The sequence below is a fragment of the Cheilinus undulatus genome, linkage group 14 (assembly GCF_018320785.1).
Source record: "Cheilinus undulatus linkage group 14, ASM1832078v1, whole genome shotgun sequence".
NCBI lineage: Eukaryota > Metazoa > Chordata > Actinopteri > Labriformes > Labridae > Cheilinus > Cheilinus undulatus.
The window spans coordinates 32335417-32357702 of NC_054878.1; the positions used below are offsets into that span (position 1 = coordinate 32335417).

A 22286-nucleotide genomic window follows, 5' to 3' on the forward strand; every position below is an offset into this window, starting at 1 on the left:
CTGGGTTCTTTTGACCTCCTGGATGAGTTGTCAGTGAGCCATTGGAATAAATTTGGAAGGCCGGCCACTTCTGGGAGGGCTAATCACAGTTCCAAGTTTTGTGGATAATGGCTCTCACTGTGGTTTGCTGGAGTCCCAACTCCTCAAAATAGTTTTGTCACCCTGTCCAGTCTGATGTCGTCAATATCTTTGTTTCTCATCTGTTCTTGAATCTCTATAGATCACAGCATGATGTATTGCTTTAGGGGATCTTTTAGCCTACTATAATTTCCCTTAATAAAAAAAAAAACATTTAAAATGGCTTTTTGTTTTCCCAAAATGTAGAAAAAAAATCCCCAAAGTATGACTTTTTTGTGTTAGTGCCATGATCTGCAGACACCCAAAGAACACACCAAAAGAGAAGAGTTACACTGTTAAGATCTTTATGATGTTTTATTCCAGCACAAGTCTTTTGTGTTGTAAAATGGCTGTGTAGCTAGGAATTAAAGGAGAAGTACAAAATGGAAAAATTGCAGACAGTTCTAGTATAATTTGTTTAAATCCCTATTGTGTTTTATTTCCTAAAACCACATCTAGGAAAACATTTTTCCCTGCCTTCTTTGGAAATATGGTCAGAAAATTTGACAAAGAAAAAGTGAAACATGATTAAAAAAAGAAAAAAGATGGAGCTTTATTTCAAGTCACTCTCACGATGGAGGGGAATCTGAAAGGGCCACTGGATGAATCACATCTACAGCTGGATTTGAAATGTTTTACCTACCTGTTAGGTAGCCCTTTTTTTTGCATTTCACACAGTTTTCTACTGACAGTGTCACAAAAACTACTCCTTTATGCATTGATTTATGACAATGATAGTTTCTGCTGCTCTATATTTCTCCTAATAAGCAGGCTAAGCAAATTACATTTACTCGACTTGAAAACCACGACACGAGTACATTCGAGAGAGAACAGCTGCATCATTTCAGGGCCCTGCCAGAGTTTCCCTCTGAAGTGAAGAGTGATCCCTTCCTCAAAGTTTTACACCATCAAACCATCGTTATCACAACATCTTGTGTTTTTTTTTCTTTCCCATCAGGGAGTTTGAGGAAACAGCATTATTTGGGATTGTGGTCCACCAGGACATCAGGTAAGGCTTGACAGTCGAGGTTTTCCTCTGAATCCTGATCATCTTAAAATGTACGACAGTACAAGTTTGAAACTGGGTCCATGTGTGACACGGACGTACAGTAGCTCTAACAACAACCTCCTGCTCAGGATTTCAACAATAAAACAAAGACTGAAATAAATTAAAAACACAGGATAACACTGAGAAGTGAAGGGAAATCCTTGCTTTCATAGTTGTCATCTTTAAAAAAACATTCATGACATTTTAAACTTAAAATTCTCTGAAATTATCACAGACCAAAAATAAAAAGAGATAAACGCTGCAGTCATTTCCAACAATGAAAACTCTTCCTCATCTTTGTTATGTACAAGATTTAAACATACCATGACATGAAGACGACAGTTCATGTAGTTTTAAAATGAAATCAAAGTTGACCACTTGTGGTGAGACTGCCGCCGCTCTCTGACGTCACGGAGCGACACCACGTGAATTGTATATATCAAAAATGGGGGGAGAAGACAACCACACACACTCACTTAGGCAGGTTATGCTGTAAATGTACAGTAATGACACCTATAGTAAGCCAAAATCTCTATTTTAGATGCTCAACATTAGGGTAACTTTCTATAAAAACCTTTTTTTCTTTATTTCTCGTCCCTGTCCCAACAACACTAAGCATATGGCTTAAATATTTGTAAAACTATATAGTCCGATGTGGGAGTAAGAGTCTCTGCCTTCTCAGACTGGCTCGCTGAGATGATCCTTTACGACGTGGACGCCGATTCTGCGGTGTGTAGCTGCACATGGCTGTGTGTGCACATTGTTTGTGTAAGTGTGTATGCATGTTGGAGAGCAGAAGGTGAAAAGAGGGAATCCACAAGGAGGGAGGGCTTTTTTTCTTCTTTTTTTAAGGTGATCAAACTGCAATTCTTGACACCCTCCTATTTTTTTGTAGCACTACAGCACCATCTCCTCTTCCTCTGTTTAATGTCCTGAACCACGCTCTGCATCATGGCCACAAATCCCTTTTAGGCTTTCAGCAGGGCCGCCAGTGTAAACATGATCCCCCTTTTTCTCAGTGAGCTCAGAATACTGCCTCAACAGACAGGAAGGAGGAAAAAAACAAACAAACAAACAGATGTCAACAACAAATACAATGGCTGTTGTTGTGGAGATATGCGGGTAGAGGAAGAAAAACAAAAGAAATAAAAACACAGCTACCACTCAGGAGTACTTCCTGGGACACAGAGCGGTTAGGGCAGTATGGATCCTTAGTGCAATGAAAGCCAGAGGAGCGGCCGGCTGCGCAGCCTCAACGTTCATATAGCCGCTTGCTCTGGAAGGTCGTGGTCAGCGCGCTGAGAGAGAGGTCCAGTGGGCTTCATCAACTCTTACCAGGAAGAGGATTAAGGGCAGACATTTTGCTTCTAGTCACCACTCACACGCACTCGTTCATACGTACTTTATACTCTGTAAAACTACCGCGGCTAAAGCCTAGGAGAGGGAAGAGAGTTCAGTCCAGAGTGTCTTCTGGAAGAGTCCTGAGCCTCATTTTCATTTAACTTTGAATAAAAAGTTAGGTTCGTGTGAGCGTCTACGTGTATGAGGACGTGTAAACATCGAAATGTGAGTCGTGACGAGTGCGAGAGATTACTGGAGCGAGTGTGTGGTGTTAGGATTGTGTGCATTTTAACTACACCTGTGACCAGTTTCATATTGTACGGGTATTTGTTATCTGTGTGTTTGTGTGTTTTATTTTTTATTCCTGTCAAGTCTTTCCTCGGTTTGTAAATGTACATTCATCCATCGTTATGGGGCGAGTATGACGCCGGGCCACACACCAACCGATCCTGAGGCTTTTCCAGTGGTCCGAGAAAGACTCTCGCCTCATCAGTGCACTCAAAATAAACAGCAGTAGAGGTACTGGAGGACGCTGTACCACATGTAGCCCGAGACAAACGCAAATGACTGGATCAAGCACAGCCACACGGGGTCCAGGGTCATCTGCCGGGAAGCTGCCTCCTTCTGTCTGTCTTCAGGTGGGAATGATCCTGATGAGGAACATAAACAGAGACTAGTCAGAAAAGTACTGGATCTTTGTAACACCTGTCCAGCTTAGAATTCATATGGCTGTAGAAAGCATTATACAGAAACAGCTGAGTCACTGGAAGATGGAAGGGTATTACACAGAGCAAAGCATCCTCACTACTTCCCACAGTGCTTTATCGTTATGGTGGCCGCCTTAACAATGTGTACCTTACACACTGGGCCCGATGCGTTTTTATCTGCCTTCACTGTGACAATTTGTTGAGTGTGGCAAATTATTTCCTACTGCGAGCCTGTGTCTCTGTCACTCCTCTAAAATCCCGCTGGATCAATCATGACAGAGAGCTTTATACAGCACACACGCGTCATAGCGCTGAGACAAATTGGAGAAAGGGAGAGAAACTTAATAATTCAGTCTCTGTTATGACCTGTGAGTAGGTTACAACTTATACCTTTATCTGTCATCTTGCTATGGCTGATATCCACCTAATACATGGGCAAACTACGGTGTTTGAAGTGAGGTTTCAGAGCGAGAGACAGGGAGAGAGAGAGGAGGGGTCCGGCGGGTGTGAGCAAGCGAGGAGGACGCAGCAGGCACTGTTTTAAATCATCAGTCACCCATTTAAATGACTTGAACTGATGCGAAATTTCACATAAAACCAAGCCTGATCTGAAAAAATATGACAGACAAAAATTTCAGCTTGCGTGTGCAAATGTCATTAGAAAAACATGAGTTTGATTTTATTGTTTAACGTGCGAAAAATTCAGATGAGATAAACAGACCCAGTTTGCAAAGTCCTTAACCCTTAAACCCCAGGTTTTTGGGGGTCTGCCTGTAATATTTATGCAAAAATGCACAATAAAGTTAAAGACATCTATATTCATTGAACTATGTACAAATCACACCTAGATCAACAATGAACAAGCCTTTTCACATCAGCATTTATTCATACTCCTTGTCTCTCAGGAGAAAAACACTGTTCTACTGTTCTGGCCAAAGTCTGCATGGACACTGGAGTGTGAGCAGAGCACCTTCATGTTGGTTTTGGTCTGATTAAGGCTATATGTGTCAAAGTTTGTCTGAGTGTTACAGCTGTCAAACAATCAGAAAATAACATTTTTGAATCCCTGCTTTGTTTGTTACAACCAGCATACTCTCTACTTAATCTCAAAAATAGATTAAATGAATATCTTTTCATCTTTGATTCTCATGTTCACATGCAATAAGTCTTCAGCTAAATAACAAGTAATGGGGACATTAAATACAATAATGGCAAAGTTACTTGCTGCTACTTTATTTTGTTGGTTTTGTTTGAATAGTTTTGACTGTTTCAGGTAGTTATTCATGTTTGTGTTACAGTTGGTGATAGAGGTTTGACCTCTTCTCTTTTAAAGTAACCACAAATGTTCGGCAACCGCTCCACAGCACCTGATAGAAATGTGTCGTCTCTCCTGAATCCAAAATAATCTCAAATAGCAGAGGAGCTGTACATTTTCACCATACAGTTCTTACTGTCCACATTTCCTAGCACATCTCTCCTGTTTCGTCCATCGTGCTAGCAAATGTCTCCGTCTTACTTCTGTCGATAAACTGATTGTCCCCAGGTGTTTGTATTCTGGAAAAAGTCCAGGCTTTTGCAAACTAAAGTGTGATTTATGCTGTTGATTTTTTTTTCATTCTTTATATAAATCTTAGTGAAATTATTCCAGCAAGACGTATCAAAACTTTTTGAATAATTTCAGCTTATTTTAATATCATGATGACTTTTTATTTACTATCTATTTAACCTTTATTTTACCAGAAGACCCGTTGAGATCAAGATCTTATAATTAGGATAATGAGGATTACTATAATAGTGATATGAAATTTAAATTGGTGCTTTATACTAGGTACTGAAATAAAATTAACATTGCTTGAAGCCTCACCTCAGTGAAAAAAAACACATGAAAGGCCACTTGGAGATTGCGAAAAAGCAGATGAAGGGCTCTCAGACTGAAAAAAACAAGATTCTCTGTTTTGATAAAACAAGACTGAATTGTTTGGCCTCAATTCTAAACGTTATGTCTGGAAGAAACCAGGCACAGCTCATCACCTGCTCAATACCATTGCACCAGTAAGGCATGGTGGGGGCAGCATCATGCTGTGGGGGTGTTTTTCAGCAGCAGATACTGGGAGACTGGTCAGGGTTGAGAGAAAGCTGAATAGTGCAAAGTAAATAGATATCCTAATTGTTAACCTGTTCCACAGTGCTCAGGACCTCAGACCCGACTTTAACCCTATCAAACACTATGGAGAAACCCGATAGTAGCTGCCCACCAATGGTCCCCATCCAACCTGACTGAGCCTGAGAGGGTTTGCAAAGAAGATTGGCAGAAGATCCTTCTACTTGTTTGCTTTAATAAAGAATCAAGGCTGTAATTGCTGCTGAAGATGCTTCAACTAAGTACTAACAAAGGGTCTGAATACTTGTGTCTATGTCATATTTCCATTTTTTGAGACAAACCTGTGTGGTAGAAGTGGGCCAGCAGCTTCTCCTTCTCCACAAACCTCTGATACAGCCAGTCGGTCAGGGCCTCAGCCTCCACAGGAACCTCTTTTATTGGGTACATCCTGAAGGAAGAGAGACAGAGAGAGACGTGGTGAGGGATGAACTCGCAAAAACAAGGATACCTAAAGTTTCACTCAGCACAAACTGTCTGCGTTGATCAGACATGGAGGCTGCAGTCCAAACCCAGGGTGTCAGCCGTGGTCCCCGAGCAGAGCCGATCTATTTTAAAATAGAGATCTGTTGGGGCTGTCTGCGAGTTTCAGCTTGTTTTGGGGAATTCATTAGCTGGCAGACTCATCAGAGTGTCAGAGAGAGAAGTGCTGAGTGAAATCCCTGACAGCAGACGGACCAGTCATGTAGCTCCACTGAACAGCATGGTAAAAGAGTGAGTGGGGAAAAAACAAGTAAAAAAGGGTTGGAGTGTTTCAGTTTTGCAACTGAGCCCCAGACAAGCAGCTCTTGAAAATGTTGGCAAAATGTTCAGTATTAAGTCTGTGTGCAGCCTGTGGTAAACATCCAGCTCTTCATTGTTGTTCATGATCAATAAATGTTTAAATCAGAGGCTCGAGTCTAAGCCTTCAGTTATTAAATACATTAACTGCCCAGCACAAAACTCTGTAGTGAGTAACAATATTTAAAAGTTTGTGAATCATCTGATGAAGTCAACTGTCAGTAAAATGAGATTTAGTTCCCAAACATTCATCTTGAACTTTATCCTAATCATCCATAACGCGGCTAAGGTGAAACAACCTACTGTTTATTTTATGCATTTGTTTTACTATGGTCATATCTAAGTTTTGATATTTGTTGTATTTAATTTGAAATGGTTTGTTTTTACCATTTTAATGTCTTTTTTTAATACATGTTTTTCCCCTTTATCGCAATGCTTTCAGCATATTCTTTTTACCACCTTGATTGGCTTTGTTGTTTAAATGTGCCATATAAATAAACTGACACTGCTTTATTTCTATGCAAATGTTTAAAAAAAGTCATATGATTTGTTTTGTATCTACTATCAACAGGCCTGCCCACAAAATTGAATGGAATTATTCAAATGTCTTATGAAATGTGACTTATTGATGATATAAATGCATATGTATGTTGGATTAGTAGCATTGGTGGTAGCGTCCTGGCTAACAGTTACCACATTCTGGAGCTGAAAAAAACAGAATGAACTATTGTTGGGTTCTGATTCTCGAATTAATTATTCGTGACACATTTATTGTTGTCGTGGCTATTGAAATATAAACTGTACGATAGCCATGGGCACATTTTTTATCAGAGTTATTATCAAATCCTGGTAACCATTTCATCTCTAATTGTATTAAATCAGACATAAAAATACAATACTTGACTGACATTTTTTGTAAAAATGTTTGAGTCTCAACTGCTGCATCTTGCTGGTGGTATTGTCTTTAAAGTGGCTTTATTTTTCATGTCTATTCTTCCCATTTTTATTTACTTTATAGTCTATCCATAGTTAATGTTTGTAAGCTGTAATTTTATTTCTGCCTTTAGTGATTGTGCAATATTTTGGTAAACGTCAATGTATTTGAAAGTTTGCTTTATAAATAAAGTGGGCTGGATGGGATTAAAAATGTCCTTAAGCAAGTCAGCATCAAGACCCATTGTTGAGTCTTTTCATATCAATTACACTGACATGACACCATACATATAACTCAATATTGTTTTAAATCATCATCTTAGACCCCATTTTTTAGACTTCTACCTTCATCCTTTTTCATAAGTCTCACTGCCATCCATGTTCCAATCTCTACAGCTATTATCTCCTCCTATGAATCATTTCCAGCCAGCTAACACAATATATGATTTTTTTCTCACAAGTAAGTGAATCTTGTTAAATGACTGACTCTCTGGGTGAAACTGTGAATCCAGTGGGTGGTCGATAAAAAAGGGTCACTTGCTGATGAAATGTTGTTTGTTGCCAGAAGGGGTCCCCAGCAGGCTGCTCTCCCACTCAGCCGCCTCCTGGTCACCTTCAAATAGAGGTTACAGTCTCCTCCCTCACAGCAGCACTTTCTCTGCACTCAACGTCTGCTAAACAATCCACACCGGATAACGCTGGCTGTTAAAGTACATCTAGTGTCTTGAGAGGAAAGCAGCAGCGTGAGGGAAGTCATAAGTGGGGGAGTATTGATTACTAAAGTGATCAATATGTATTAAAAAGCAATTCAAGTGGGGGAAACAGCGGCGTCGCAATGTCAGTTCTATGAACATGGACATTTCTCCTCCTGCAGCGGTTTGACAGCATGTTTAGTGGTATCAATTCTCACATGACCTTCCTGTGAATGAAAAAAATATATCATAGAGACAGACAAAAAATGATCAAATCCCTGATCAAGCAATTTTGCAAGGAATAACCCTTGTCTGTTTAAAGGATTATGCTAAACGTATTTTTTCAGTAATATGTTACTTAACTTGTGATTTCAGCCTTTCACATGTGTGGATATGTTGATTATCTTTGTTTAATAAAACTTTAAACTGACTTTCTTTGGATTTTTGATGATATAAAAAAAAAAAGATCAAAATAAGCTTTAGAAAACTGAGTGTCTTTCCATGTTTCCTGCCATAGCTATTAAGGTATTAAGGAAATAATGGGTGTATAAAAAGAGATATATTTTGATGCAAAGTTGAACCCAAGTGTATTAACATTTAATTGAATCTGTGTTTGACTCTGGAAAAAAATTGGCTTGTTCCTCAGGTCAGAGACGCCAGAACTTATGATTAAACACAGACTTCCTCTCATTTAGTTTACTTAAAGTGCAAATTTAGAAACCCCTCTACTCATTATCCAGCAGGTCACTGAGTGGGTGTTTCTCTCTGGCAAGTCTCAGCAAGGTCCTGTATTCTACGTCCCTGGTGGCACAAAACTGTTACATTCTAGATAAAAATCCTCATCTTTAATCTGCTGAAAACTTCTAATACAGCTGACTTTTTCAAGATAAAACAGCTATTAACCACAATGGTCCCCCTACTGAGCAGCTCTGGCCGCCGAAGAGCTGCTGAGGCTACTTGATAGGATGATTAGAGGCCAAAGCTAGATGCTCCACAAAGCTTCTCCTACTGCGTCTGAGGCTATCAGGTATCTTTAAAGATTCTTGTGTGCCATAGAGACCAACTACAACGGCATGATGCCTGAAAGCACCAAGAAGAGAGAGAATATGCTCTGAACGTGGCTCAAACAGTAAACAGTTGTACAAAAATTAATTATTAAAAGAGCTGGCAACCAGTTTGATTATTAGTTAGCTTACTGTTAAGTGAAGCTGTTTCTGTCAGACAGTTGAGAAATGTGTCTAATAGCACTTGGTGATCGTAAGCTGTCTTTGTTTATATGCTGTATAAAAATTCTATTTTCATCCATTACAATAATGGTCATAGAGATGAAAGTATGAGGAGTTGCTTTCATTAGTGACTAGGGGTGTGAGAAAATATTGATGCACTGATATATCGTGATATTTCACGGTGCAATACTGTAACGATATTTTAAAATGCAGTATCGGTATTTTTTTAAGTAATAATTTATGTTGTTGGTGCGGTAGTTTGTGGTGTAATTTCACCCCGCTAGTTGGTGGCAGGCACCACCAGCTGGCAGCAAGCAGTTGACTCTTCCCTCTTCTACTCTGCTTAGACAACGAGATCATGCAAGACTTATGCTGCATTCGATTGTACTCAGAACTTGGAAAAATCCAGGTCGGAAATTCCGACATCCGAGGTAAATGCATTTCATTGCGTAATCTCGGAAAACATGGCCAGCCACAGTAAGCTGATGTTTGTTTTGATGTTTTTCGAGGATCAAAAATTACTGTTGGAGAAATATATTAGCTACCTGAGGGAGAGAGAGAAAGAGAAACGTCATATGCTGTAAGTATGACTTGAATGCACCAGTGAGGGGAATCCTGCATGCATCATTGAACTTATACAGGCATCAAAGCGAGCTGTGCAGAGGCCTGTACTGTAGTAACACAAATGCTAAATTAGACGACACATAAAAGTGTGCGACGCCATTTTGCTACGTCATTTCGACCGACTTGGGCTGCTTGGATCCTACCCGAAATCCCAAGTCGGAGAGAAAAAGTAGGATTTGTATAGTACACAGTGCAAGTATCCCCCTACAAGTTAAAGGTCACATATTTCACCCCTTTAAGAGAAGTTCATATTGGTCTCAGAGGTCCCCAAAATATGGCATAAAAAACAAACAAACAAACAAACAAACAAAAAAACACTCCAGTATTGGATGCATGTCTAAAAAACTCTCTGTTTCAGCCCTGCTCAGAAAGAGCTGTTTCTGTGTCTGTGGCTTTAAATGTCAATGAGATGTCTGACTCTGCCCCTGACCCCGCCCCTCTTGGGAAATGGATGTGGTTTAATGTGCACTGCTCTCCTGATCCTCCTCTCATTGGGAGAGAAGGCGGAACTTTCTTCCAAGTGAAGAGGGCCAACCAAACCTGGGGGCGGTGCTTACTCCCCACGTGACATCATTAGTGGAAAATCTGAGAATGGCTTGTTTCAACACACATTTCTGAAAGGTGGTGGTGGTGGGGGGGATCTAAGCATGAGGTCAGTAAAAGTTTTCGTTAGATATGTCCTAAAGCAAGCTATGCTGTAGCAAACCCTGGCAACACTACCTTTTTTAAATAAATATTTACTATTTATCAAACATCAATTTTCAGTTTAAAGGATTGGAAATAAAAGGATTATATTTTTGAAAAGCCAATCCATAACATAACAATGATATACACTGTCCTCGTAGTTGATTATGCCTACACATTTAATGGTATAACTTGATAACATTTTGACAGAAAGCACCATTTACAAACAAAGCATGTTATTCCTGCTGCAAAAGGTCTCTCAGTAAAGGAATAATAGAAAGTTTAGTGACATGGTCAAGATATGTGTGATCATGGGAATTATTTTTTCATTATTTTGAAATTACCACTGTTAATTAATCAGAAAAATCATACACATAGAGCAGGGCATGAATAGAAGTTTTTTTCATGTTCATTCAAATTATGTTATTTCAATGAATTAGCAGATTGTCTACTATCTTCCTGTTTTACTTCACTTCCAGGAAGAAAGGCCACAAAATAAAACATCCTTTTATCTTGAAAAATTACAGATATTCTGTGTTTGAACAGCGTTAAAACTGTAAATGATAATGTAAAGTTGCCATTTATAATAAAACAAATCAGAGATCTTATTATCTAAAAAATATGGTGTATATTAAAATAAATGGAACAAATTACTTACAGGAAAAGTAAAGCAGTTTTCCTGTGACAGCTTTGAAAATGGTTATTGGGGCTAAGTTTTGTGATTAAATATACAATATTATGGGATGTTTGCCAACCAGCAGAGTGTTTCACACCTGCCCCAGTATCAGCGCTCTGTACTCTGAATGTAAACCAATAGCTGTGTAATCCTGGCAGAGGAGAAGGGGAGCCGGCTTTGGACCACTTATCACAAGGTTTCAGCGTTTAGAGCTGTGGGTAGCAGGTGGCGGCCACAGCTCACATTTGAAATATTCATGCAGGAAATCAGGATCTTTTTTGGCGTCGGGCTCCTGAGGACAGCTGACGTTAACAGAGGAGGTGCCGGTCCAAAAAATAAACAACGGCAGGCTCAGACACCGAACAGCATTTCACCTCAAATCTGCTGGTCTTCCTCGCTGAACAGCCTGAGCTGTTTGAAGAACTTATGTTTGAAGCCAAATCTAGAAGAGAAGCTTCTGACTGACTCATCACAGCCAGAATCTAATCATCATGTGGAAAGTTCATAAGTTTATTTCCTGTCCAAGGAATGAAACAAATCATGGACTTCTGCTGCTGCCTTTTATAATGCCTTCTTTCATTCCTATTTGTAATTTTAGCTTCAGGCTAACAGTAACCATGATCAAATCCTTGTATTTGAAAAGCCAAAATGAGTGAGAATGTGGCATTTTTGCTGGTTTGAAGGTAAAAAGGGATGGATTCTACGAATGTTGCTGATTAACTTGCTGCATTACAAATTCTCAATCCAGTCATAATTAGTAATTTGCTATTACACTTGTTTATGGATATCCTTATTTTAAAGGTAGTTTGCAGTCAGTTGATCCTAATGATCCACCGGTTTAATGAAAATGGAGGAAAAGGAGGTGGACAGGTGGACCTGTACCCCGCAGCTACCATCAGAAAAATTTCCACATACATTAGGTATGATCCCTATCCTATAAGAAAGGTTTTTTTCCCCATGGGATAACCGACTTGCCTCGTGTGGAGGTGGTCGATAACACAAATGGTTTAGTCCTGCAGAACTCCTCCTACATGTCTAGTCAGATGAAAAGAGACAACACACTTGGGGAGTCTTACTGAGCTATGAGTCTTGCTGCAACTCTTTTACAGCTCTTCCCCATCTTTCTTTCATAAAACTGTTTTTAATTGAAACTGTGAAACACAACAAACTCATTGAGTGCCAGCCCTTTTATAAAATGGAAAGTGGCATGTGCAGCATTTTTGGCCATTTTGAGTAATCTTTCAAGACCCACAGAATATTCTATACTATGACTCTGAAAACACAGAATAGCTCGAATGAAAGAAGAAACTATTTCATCATGGAAAAAAACGTTTGTACCTTGTTCCATTCTTGATTTATCTTAAGTTGAACAGAGGCTAGTTTCACCAAAAAGACCACTTGTTTTCTAGAAAGCTGAGAAAAACGCATTTTTGTGAAAGAGAGTCTGTCAAGCAAAACTGTGATTTGAATGTTAAAATTTTGCCTTCAATGACATAAAAGACATCTGAAAATTGTATTACAAATGTTATTGTAAAATAAATAAAATAAATCGAAATAAATACAAAATACAGCACAACTGGATGGCGGCCACGGGACCCCCAGTACCAACCCCCCCCCCCCCCACTGCCAACTCTATTTTCTACTCTTAAGTGAATTTTAAAATGACCAATTTTTACTAACTTATTCATGAAACCTTCTAGAACTTGCAAATTCCACTCAATATTTTTTACTAGTTATTTTTTAATACTCTTAAAATAAATAAATAAATAAATAAAAAAAGTAAAATAATAATAGATAATAATTCCCCCTGTACAACTCAGGGCCTGCCCCCCCCCCCAACCATAAAGTCTAGATTCACCCCTGCTCCAAAATGAACACAACTCCCACAACTGTAAACAGCCAGCTGCAGGACAAAGAGGTCAGCTGATCAGACAGAGAGGGCAACGGCAACGGCAACAACAATGGAGAAGGAAAGGAACTAAACACACAGGCAAAAGTCAGACGACTTTTTTTTTTTCAAAAACCTTTTTCCTCTCATCCATCCAGTGTGATCCAAAGACATGCTGCTTCTGGGAGCATCACTGTCTGATTTTAAACCTTAAAATGTTTCGTATGGAGTCTCATAAATCCAAGAAATAACTATAAAATTGACAGGAGGTAGTGCTTAAAGTTCCTGACTTGTCTGATCATTTTTAAAATGATCATTTCTGCTGAGATGAACTCACCACGCAGCACACTGCGCTCTCCTTCATCAAAGGCCTTCACTCATCGATGATCTCTCCCTCCCTACCACCACTTTATATTTATGAACAAATAGTTATCCATCCAGATCATCAAAAGAAGGGATTTCTCTGAAACAGAAACAATATGAGCAGCAGCTTCAATACGGTTTTGTACTCGAACAGCAGCATACTGTAGCACACTCAGGTGAGTCACTTAAAACATTTAAGATGGCGCATGAATTAACCCTGCAAAGCCAGATACTTCAAATAGCCATTCTCTTTTGTTGGAAATTAGATGTTTATTTTACCTTCTAACAAAATCCAAAGAAGAAAAATTGCCATAATATATCACATATATATTTTTTTGTATTGAATGTGATACAAGAGGTGTTTATTGGCAACTGATAATCTGCAGGAGGGCATTTTTTTCATTTATCATATTGCATACAAAACATTTTAAAGAAATTACTGATCATGCTGATTAGAGGTCTCCCAAAATCGCATATCAAATACGATAAACTTAGTAGTAAAGAGTCTAAGCTGTCTTGCATACCAAGGCTTAAACAATTCAGAGAAATATCTTAAAAAGATGCTAACTGGGAATGGGATGAGAAAAGGAAACGGTTGTGACTACATGATGTAAGGACTAGGGCTGGGCAATTAACCGAAAATTAGATTAAATTGTAATATGGCCTGCTGCAATTTTCAAATCGCAAAAGGTGAAATATTTCTTTGACCTAAAATTTGTGTCAAATAGCAGTTATAAACTTTTTTTTTTGCAGTAGAGATGCTATGCATGACATATCATGCAATCATTCAGGTGCCTTTAGTTTAGAATAGACTACAAACAAAAATCCTAACTTAACCTTTAAAGAAATGCTCAGCCATTGTTTAGGAATTAAAGAAAGTTAGAGAATAACTGCATATCAGATTGCAATTGCAATATTAGGGAAAAAAATAACAGATCATTTTCCAAAATCGTTCAGCCCTGGTAAAGTCTCAGCCAAAATTCCACACTGGCACTGCGTCAGTGACAACTCATAACGTAGCCTTAAATAAAATGAGTATGGGCCTACATAAATTATGTTAAATTCACAGGGTATTTTGTGCTTTTCATTTGAAGTGGCAGGGGGTTGCATTGGGTTGGTTAGGTACCAAAAACTGGCAATAAAATCCATGTTTTGTTTTGGCTCGGAAGGTATCAGATGTATTGGCACTGAAGCCACATTGGTACTGGATCTCCGTACTCATCCCTAGTCATAACTTTAAGGACTTCAAAGTGTGTATTTTCTTAATACCCCCACAATTTGAACAAAGTAACAGTGGGAAACTCTGGCATTTTGGCAGCACCTCTCAATGCAGAAATCACTTCCTGCCCCCAGTCTGGAGAGCCTCACTGTGACATCACCTGCACACAACTTATATGCAGCTAATATTCATTATGGTGTAAATCTACTATTTAATACTCTTTCTTACCTTTTCTATACACAAGTTCTGTTTGAAATAATTAAAGGCCCCTCATGTATTGATGCCTGTCCCAAGTAGGCAGGTTAATTTTCTAGAGTGAGGTCAATAAAAGTCTGGGCTATCAGTTTAAGTTCAATGGCATTATTAGTTTCAAGACATGATTTCATGCATTGATTAACCCTGAATAGCATAAATACACAAGGATGCCATGCCTTGCAGTTCTGAAAGCTATTCAAAACTTAAATATCAGCTCATGGAAAACAAAAAAAATAAAAAATTGTTTATTATATAGACTCACTTTCTATGCATGACGTGATTATATTTTTTCTGTAGTTACAGGTAAAAATGCTCTTATTTCAATAAAGATCAGCTTGCTAAAGTTTTAAACAAGGCAACCATGTAGCTAGAAGACTTTTAACTCCGGTATATGACGGGACACTTGTTAAGAGGACATAAAATTATTACTAGGTCAAACCTGCTCTGACCTCCTGGATATAAAAATACCACAATAAAAGCATAAAGCTACTGCCAACAGATCATGTGTGTCTGCTCTTGATTGATGTATAAATGTGCAAAAGTGTAAACTGTGGCCTCTGTGTGCAGCCTTCTCTTGGCTCATTAAAAACTAACAGACTTTAATCAATCAGTGAATAATCTGGCCAGCAGGTTGTGCCAGACGGACGCTAACAATGCTTCGCTGTGGTTTTGTTTGCAGTTGTGTGAAAAATGGACACACAGCACTACACTGTCAACATTGTGCTGAGTGAAAAGAAACCAAAGTATGTGTTGTGCCGGGATGCGCGGTGTAGAGCGTTACGGTGTATAATAGTGATGCTGGAAGAGAGGAAGCAGTGGTGACGTGTTGGCATTGGGCCACAGCAGCGCTCTCATTTCCACCCTAACCCACTTGGCAGCAGCACGCTTGTTAACCCGACACCCTGCTGCACCGACAGACAGCTGAGAGAGAGGCAGTTTCTCCTGTCTATAACCTTTTACGTTAAATTCAATGTTGCATATATTTAATACATAAAGTTTACTGAATATCTGAAAAACATTACATCTTAAATTTAGGTCCCTGGAGTGCCACTGACTTGTTCATTCATTACAAGATAGACAAATTGAGGTTGTAAATCATGCAAATCAAAAACTTCTGGTGCCCCTTTTTTGCACCATTAGCTGCTGTTTAGCTCTTATTCGTGAGATATTGTTTCCCTTTCTAACAAGTCTCGGAAGCTAATTAAATTTAGACCACTGCTGGAAAAGTCTGTCCATTCTACAAGCCTCTTTGGAGGTTAGCCAGTCATTGTTTGGGGACTCTGCACGGCCCAAAATCTCTTTGGCTGTGAAATCAGGAGAAACAAAGAGGTGCCCTGGGAGGCCGGGTCAGTGTTGTAAAAGGTGAATATTGAGATTAGAGCACAACGTGGCTTTGGGACCAAAGGAAAAAGTCTCCTAACTGTTTCCAGTCCCTTTCCAGTTAAGATAAGAGTCCTCTTCTAGGAGCTCCAAATCCCACGCTGCTGTTAACAACTTCTTCCTTCAATTCTCCAGTTGACCGAGGGCCAGTTTTACCAGCTACAGCAACGATTAAACAAAGAGCAAGTAAAGGATGAAAAAGCATATGAAGGTTATGGAACATTTGTGCAACACTGGATCGATAATGATGCGTATTTCTCGGGAAAGTAAACCACATTCTCCGCATGACTCTTGAGGGCTCTAGCTCACAGAACTCGGGGCTCTTATCTGCAATCAGAGGGAAGTTACTAAGGGACAGTTGCTCTTTAATTGCTCCATTTAGTCTTTAATCTGCTTCCTCCCTGGCTCTGGGCTGTCTGTGTACAAGGAAGTGGTTTAGGGCCTAGCAAGGGACTCAGCACACTCTTAATCAGAAAAAAGTTAAATAAATAAATAATAAAAATATAAAGAAAATATTAATCAGAGAGAGGAAAGGTAAGCACACTGAAATTTGATTTCTGATATGTATGAAAGACTTATCAGTGGGAAAATGTAAAGCATCAAAGCTGAAAATTTATTGGATAATAAATCAGGTATGGGAATAAAGTTCTTGTAAAGAAGACAGTCCTGCATCAGTCAGCACATTTTTATGCACAATTCAGTTGAGCTGCAGTTACCGCTTGGTTGAGGGCATCTGATGCGGTGACTGCTCCAAATCAAAGCTGTCAAAATGAGCCATATTTGACACTTTTAGCAGCTCATAATGTGTATGATGCTGAGTAAAATCGTCCCAGCACACAGCTGACTGTAAACATATAACAGCAGCTCTTAAAGGGGGAAAAGGAGGCGGGGTTCTTTGGTCAGTTACTGATAAGGTCTGCTGGGATCTGATCAGGAAGTCTGTAAAAACAACTAGAAACCCGGCCTCAGTATATGCTGTTTATCGTTACAAAATCAGTCTGTAATGTTACCTTTATTTACCCTCCCCAGTGGCTGGTGGATTGAGCAAATTCACCAGACACTGCTCAAAAATACCAGCTGGTGGCAGGTGCTAATTTCTCATCTTGCTGTGAGTTCTATTTTTGTTGCAATGTATCAAACCAGGCCTTTATATGGTCTGACTTTTACTAGTACCACATCTAAATTTAAAATCCTGGGATCATGACAACCCCCCAACAGCAAATGCAATGAAACAACTTTGGATTGACATTAAATGAGATGACATGACACGGATAAGTAGTATCACATTCTTCCACAAATGAGCTGCAACATTGTTTTATTTCAGTGAGGCTGTGCCAATCAAAGAATTTCATCTATGAACTAAATTTAGATGCAACAGCCAGCCTCAAGGAAGCTTCCACTTCTATACAGGATCTACTTTCAAGTGAGTCTTAAACTGGGATGCTTATATAGCTCACTCAGCAGAGCAGGTGCCCCATGTACAGAAGCTACAGTCCACGTTACACTGGTTGCAGGACTGACTCGATCCTGAAGCTGTTTGGTGCAGGACAACATTTCCAGTGTCACTGTAGCAAACAGCTGTTTGATGGGTTTCGCCTAAGTAAACTCTGCCAAACGTTTGTCCCCACTTTGACCTCAGTGTGTTAACGTGGCAGCCGCACACTCTCACCTAATGCTTCTGTTGTCATTTAAGGACACAGGCAGAGATGGAGGGTGTAGGAGGAGCAGAGGAAAGGTTAATAACAGCTCAGCTAGGGAGCATCAACCTCTTATCAGTGCAAAGGTCAAAAGTAAGGGGCGATAAAACTACCAGAGCGGATAACGCGGACCGAACATCCAGCAAATGTTCGTACAGCCTGATTTTTATGAGTGGGCATGTAAAGGGGGGGGTGTCTCACCCAAAGACAAAGTGTCATTCTGAAGGTAAGGCATCATTTATAAAGAGGGATATCAGGCCTTTAACGTTTCCTTTAAATAAGTATTTGACTCAAACGTTTAACAAGGTACAAATACTTCCACATCCCTTTCACTGATTCCCTCTAGAAAATTTCAGGACAGTCTGTCCCTGAAATCTTCCTGATTAGCTTTTCCACACTCGTCCCTTAGCCCTAGTTTGGGTATGTGATTTGCTCCACAGTTGCACTTTGTGTGCAGATCACTGTGCAGTCAGAGTATATGGAAATTGGAGTTTATAGTCAGATGGGGGGGGGGGTGTCTCAAAACAGCTGATGGTGCTATGATGCTGTACCTCACCCTGGCTTCCTTTATCAACTGAGAAGCTGAGAGGTAAAAGTCGAGAAACAGCCAAAGTAAAAAGTTTGGCCATATGCATTTACACATTAATCTCATCCCAAATCTTCAGGAACCTTCAGGAGCATGTGCAAAAGAGGCTATATGAGAAGCAGCGTAATACTTACACTTCAACGCTGCTTCAGAAGGAAAAAAAATGAGTTGTAGTTCACTGAACTAATCCAATTATCCTTCTTCATACGGACTCAGAGTATATGACAGATTGCCATGTTTAGTGAAAAATAATACTCTACGAGTGTATTTAATACCTTTCAAGATTGGTGGTGAATTGACCCTTTCCCTCATGTTAAAATTTTAAATCAAATTGACTCTAAATAGAATAAAAATCTAACACTTGCATATGCCTTATAGTAACATTTAAACTCAACAGTACAGGTTGATTAACTCTGAAGCATGTAAAAATAACTCAGCAGTGTTGATAATTTACCCTTTTAATAAAACAAATTAACTTTAAACTGTAAAATGGTCAGTGTTAATTAAGCTCCTATAGTATTGTATTTTTTACACTTTGTCTGAGTTGTACAACCATACCATGAGATTTCATAAATAGAGAATCAAAATGCTATTTCTTGGCTTTCTAATATTTATCCTAACATACTCTGTGGCCCAGCAAACACTTTTCTAGCAGCATTTTTGTCTCTGAAGGCACTGACAGAGGGGACAACTTCACTCATGGTTCAAAAGTGTCCAACATCAAAATCGGAAACCTGGCTTAAGGAATCTTAACAGTGATCACTGCTGCACAAGAGGCAGCATCTAAACACATCTCAAACAGACAAACACTTTGCCCAGGGGTGAGATAGGAAAACTCTGTCCAAATATCCCCAGATATGTAATGGAAGTTAGCAAAGTGAAGATCAATTGACTCTCCACAGAGATGGACTAACACTGGTGGATCAAACACTGTCAAATAACTCCAACACAGAAAACCATTTCAATCAGAATGGAGTTAAGATTACACTTTCGGAGTTAAAATCACCTCCAAAATGTGTAACACTGAAATATGAACACTGTTTTTGTTGTCACCTCTGAAGTGTGGTCCTTTCCTGTTTTACTTGACTTGTGTTTGTGTGACATTTTGAGATGCCATCGCGTTTCAATTTGAGCTTCTCAGCTACGGTAGCCTAAGGCTGGACGATATATTGAGTATACTCGATGTATCTCGGCTTTTGCCACCCTCAATGTATAAAATGACTATATGGCGAATATCCGAGTATAAATTATGTGGACGTTCTGAGCCGTCAGCACGCATTTCTCGCAGGAGTTTTGCTTCTCCCATTGTCCCTGAACACATCTCTCACAGCAGCAAGCTCACTCTCTCCTGCGCCCATCCAGAAAACTCCTCTGCACATGCGCATCAGCGGCGAGAAGCAAGGGAGTGGAAGGTAAACACAACAGCGTGGCTAGTTAGCGGGGAGTTAGCTGACTTTTAAGACAGTTAACAAAAAGCAGCGCTGGATCTGCAGCGTTGAGCAGTCGTTCAACTTTGAAAAGGAAGAGGTTGAACTCACACAGTATTCGTAAAAATACACCGCAAGATGACTCCAAGACAACGGCAGCAGTAACACAACACGCCGCTAAAGACATGAGCCCAGTGTTGTTGAAAAGACACTTAACCCAGAATACGAGATTTGCCATTTTACTGAAAACTCCCTGCCAGAGTTGTACATTTTAGAGAGAAAACAGCCCAGCAGCGGAAAAATGTGATCCACTTCTCCTCAACTACGGAGACTTATCTCAGCCTTGCAGTTCAAAACACCAACAACGAGAAGTTAGAATGTACCTGCCTCCAGATATGCTTTTTCCACCATAATCACACAGGAGAGTTTCTTGAATAAGGTCTAAAGATGCTCTCATGTTATGAACTTGTCAGAAACTGGTTCATCAGCACAGATAACGGACTAATATAATCACAGCTGTGAGCCTGAATGGAGGACTAGACTGCAGGCCATTTACTGCATGCATGATTGGTGAGTTCTGTGTAGGTTTGCTTCACCCTTAATGAGGAAAATAATCATTTTATAATGAGCAATAGTAAACATAACATAGAAAACATTTCAGGACTTTCTATACACTGTAAAAGACTGAGTATTTCATGATTTATGTGTTTTTGATTTATTAGTAAAAGACTGAATGAAGTCCTTTTCAAAATAAAACTGCTAAATTTGACTTTATATTGATTTTCACTTTCTGCAAACAATTTTATTAAAAATCCAATAGAACAGTCTATTTTTATCACCATACTAGTGTCATTTGTGGCCGAATTAAATACAGCTGCTGAGAGGCCATTTCAAAATATAGCGATACATATCGTGTATCGGGATATAGCAAAACTATATCGGGATATCAATTTTAAGCCATATTGCCCAGCCCTACGGTAGCCTTCAAACAGAACATCTCTGATATTTTCCAGGTTACACAGCCCACCTACAAGGATTAATCAACCTACTGCACACACTGGACACAGTAATTTGACATAATCATAATGGTATCAAAATAGTGTGCGACATACTAGAAATAAAAAAACAGAGATTGCACCCATTGCAAGATTTCAACATCATCCACCAACTTGACATGGAAACGCTACAAGTGGGCTGACAGGAGAAAGACTGTAAAGTCGGCTTACCCTGAACATTTCAGAAAGGTCAGGCGTTTGTGGTAGTGCAAAAGTGTTGCTAAACTTTTATTTTAGGTAACTATTTTCAGAGCTTCTCGATTTAGAAATGCATAAAAAGGGGTGCTATTTTGCCTCAAAGACACAAGAGCTCGTTTAAGACAGGGGATAAGCTGGGAAGGCTGCAGAGAGGGCCGGTAAAAGATAGATACTGACGGTCGAGTGGCATCTCAGGATAAAATGTACGGGGGTAAAGGAGCCTAACACTTCCTCTGTAAGACCTGCAGATATCCGTCTTCTTGCCGCTGATGGGCTTTGAACTCTGACACCTTTTAGAGAAGGATTCTCCATCCATGGAGTGAATATGAGGCGGGGTTCCCTCTTATAATGGGTTTCTAAGGCGACAGACGTCCTCTTAAAGACCCTAAGCCTTGATATGAAAACTAGTAATTCATTATCTTCAGAAACCATCTCTAATGATCTAGGTGTTTTATTACTCTTGCAAGTAGAAGATGGGTGTAAGAGATATTGATACTGAGGTTAGATGCTGTATGGACATCAGTTAATACAATATGAGTAAAAGGGAAGGAAATGTAGTGTCTGATTTACATCTAGGACATACACACTGCTTAAATGGAGAAAAACCTCTGCCTCAGACATCTTGAGAAAGCTGTATGGCTGCTAGCTCAACAGTTCTGTATGAGCACATCGTCTCAGTGAGAAAGCCAGGTGTGCAGCTCCAAAGCATCCATGTGATGACCAGGCAGACTCAGACTCCATAAATCACGTCACCTTTCAGATTTATTTTCAAACAGCAGCTTTCAGAAACGCACACAGCAGCAGGAAAAAAAGGAGAAGGTGCATTTAAAGAGAGAGGGATTTGAACGTATTTAACACCCACTGCTGCCCTCGCCAGGCCTCTGAACGCCCACCTAGAACTCCCATCTGCCATTCACCCAGGGCTTATGATGCTGCAATCTGGAAGACTGAGATTATACAAGGGGGTGAGGGCGAGAGATGCAGCGAGGGAGGGCGGGGCCGAGGGGTGAGGACGAGAAGCAGCGAGGGAAAAAAGGGAGGTGGAGGGATTAAAAAAAGTGCAGAGCGCTTGGCGAGGATTCATCTAGAATATTACTCAATTCTCAGCAGCCTGGTTTTGAAGCATGGCGCCGTAGTAATCTATACAGCTCTGTAAAACTGTAACACAGGAGGAGGAAGGGAGTCTAGCGTCAAGGTCAGTTCATGCGGATACAGGGAGGCTGTCAGATGTA

At 39.7% G+C, this 22286-nt stretch overlaps 1 protein-coding gene across 1 annotated transcript in view; it reads right to left on the bottom strand.

Moving 5' to 3' along the window:
• Positions 1-432: 432 nt before the first annotated feature.
• lpgat1 (lysophosphatidylglycerol acyltransferase 1) overlaps positions 433-22286 on the bottom strand; it is a 78341-nt gene continuing 56487 nt past the window's right edge. Inside the window, exons 7-8 of the mRNA XM_041806003.1 lie at positions 5656-5762; positions 433-3156 (exon numbers count right to left, since the gene is read on the bottom strand). Coding sequence (XP_041661937.1) covers positions 3005-3156; positions 5656-5762 — 259 coding nt within the window. The 3' untranslated portion in view covers positions 433-3004. The remainder of the gene's footprint in view (positions 3157-5655; positions 5763-22286) is intronic.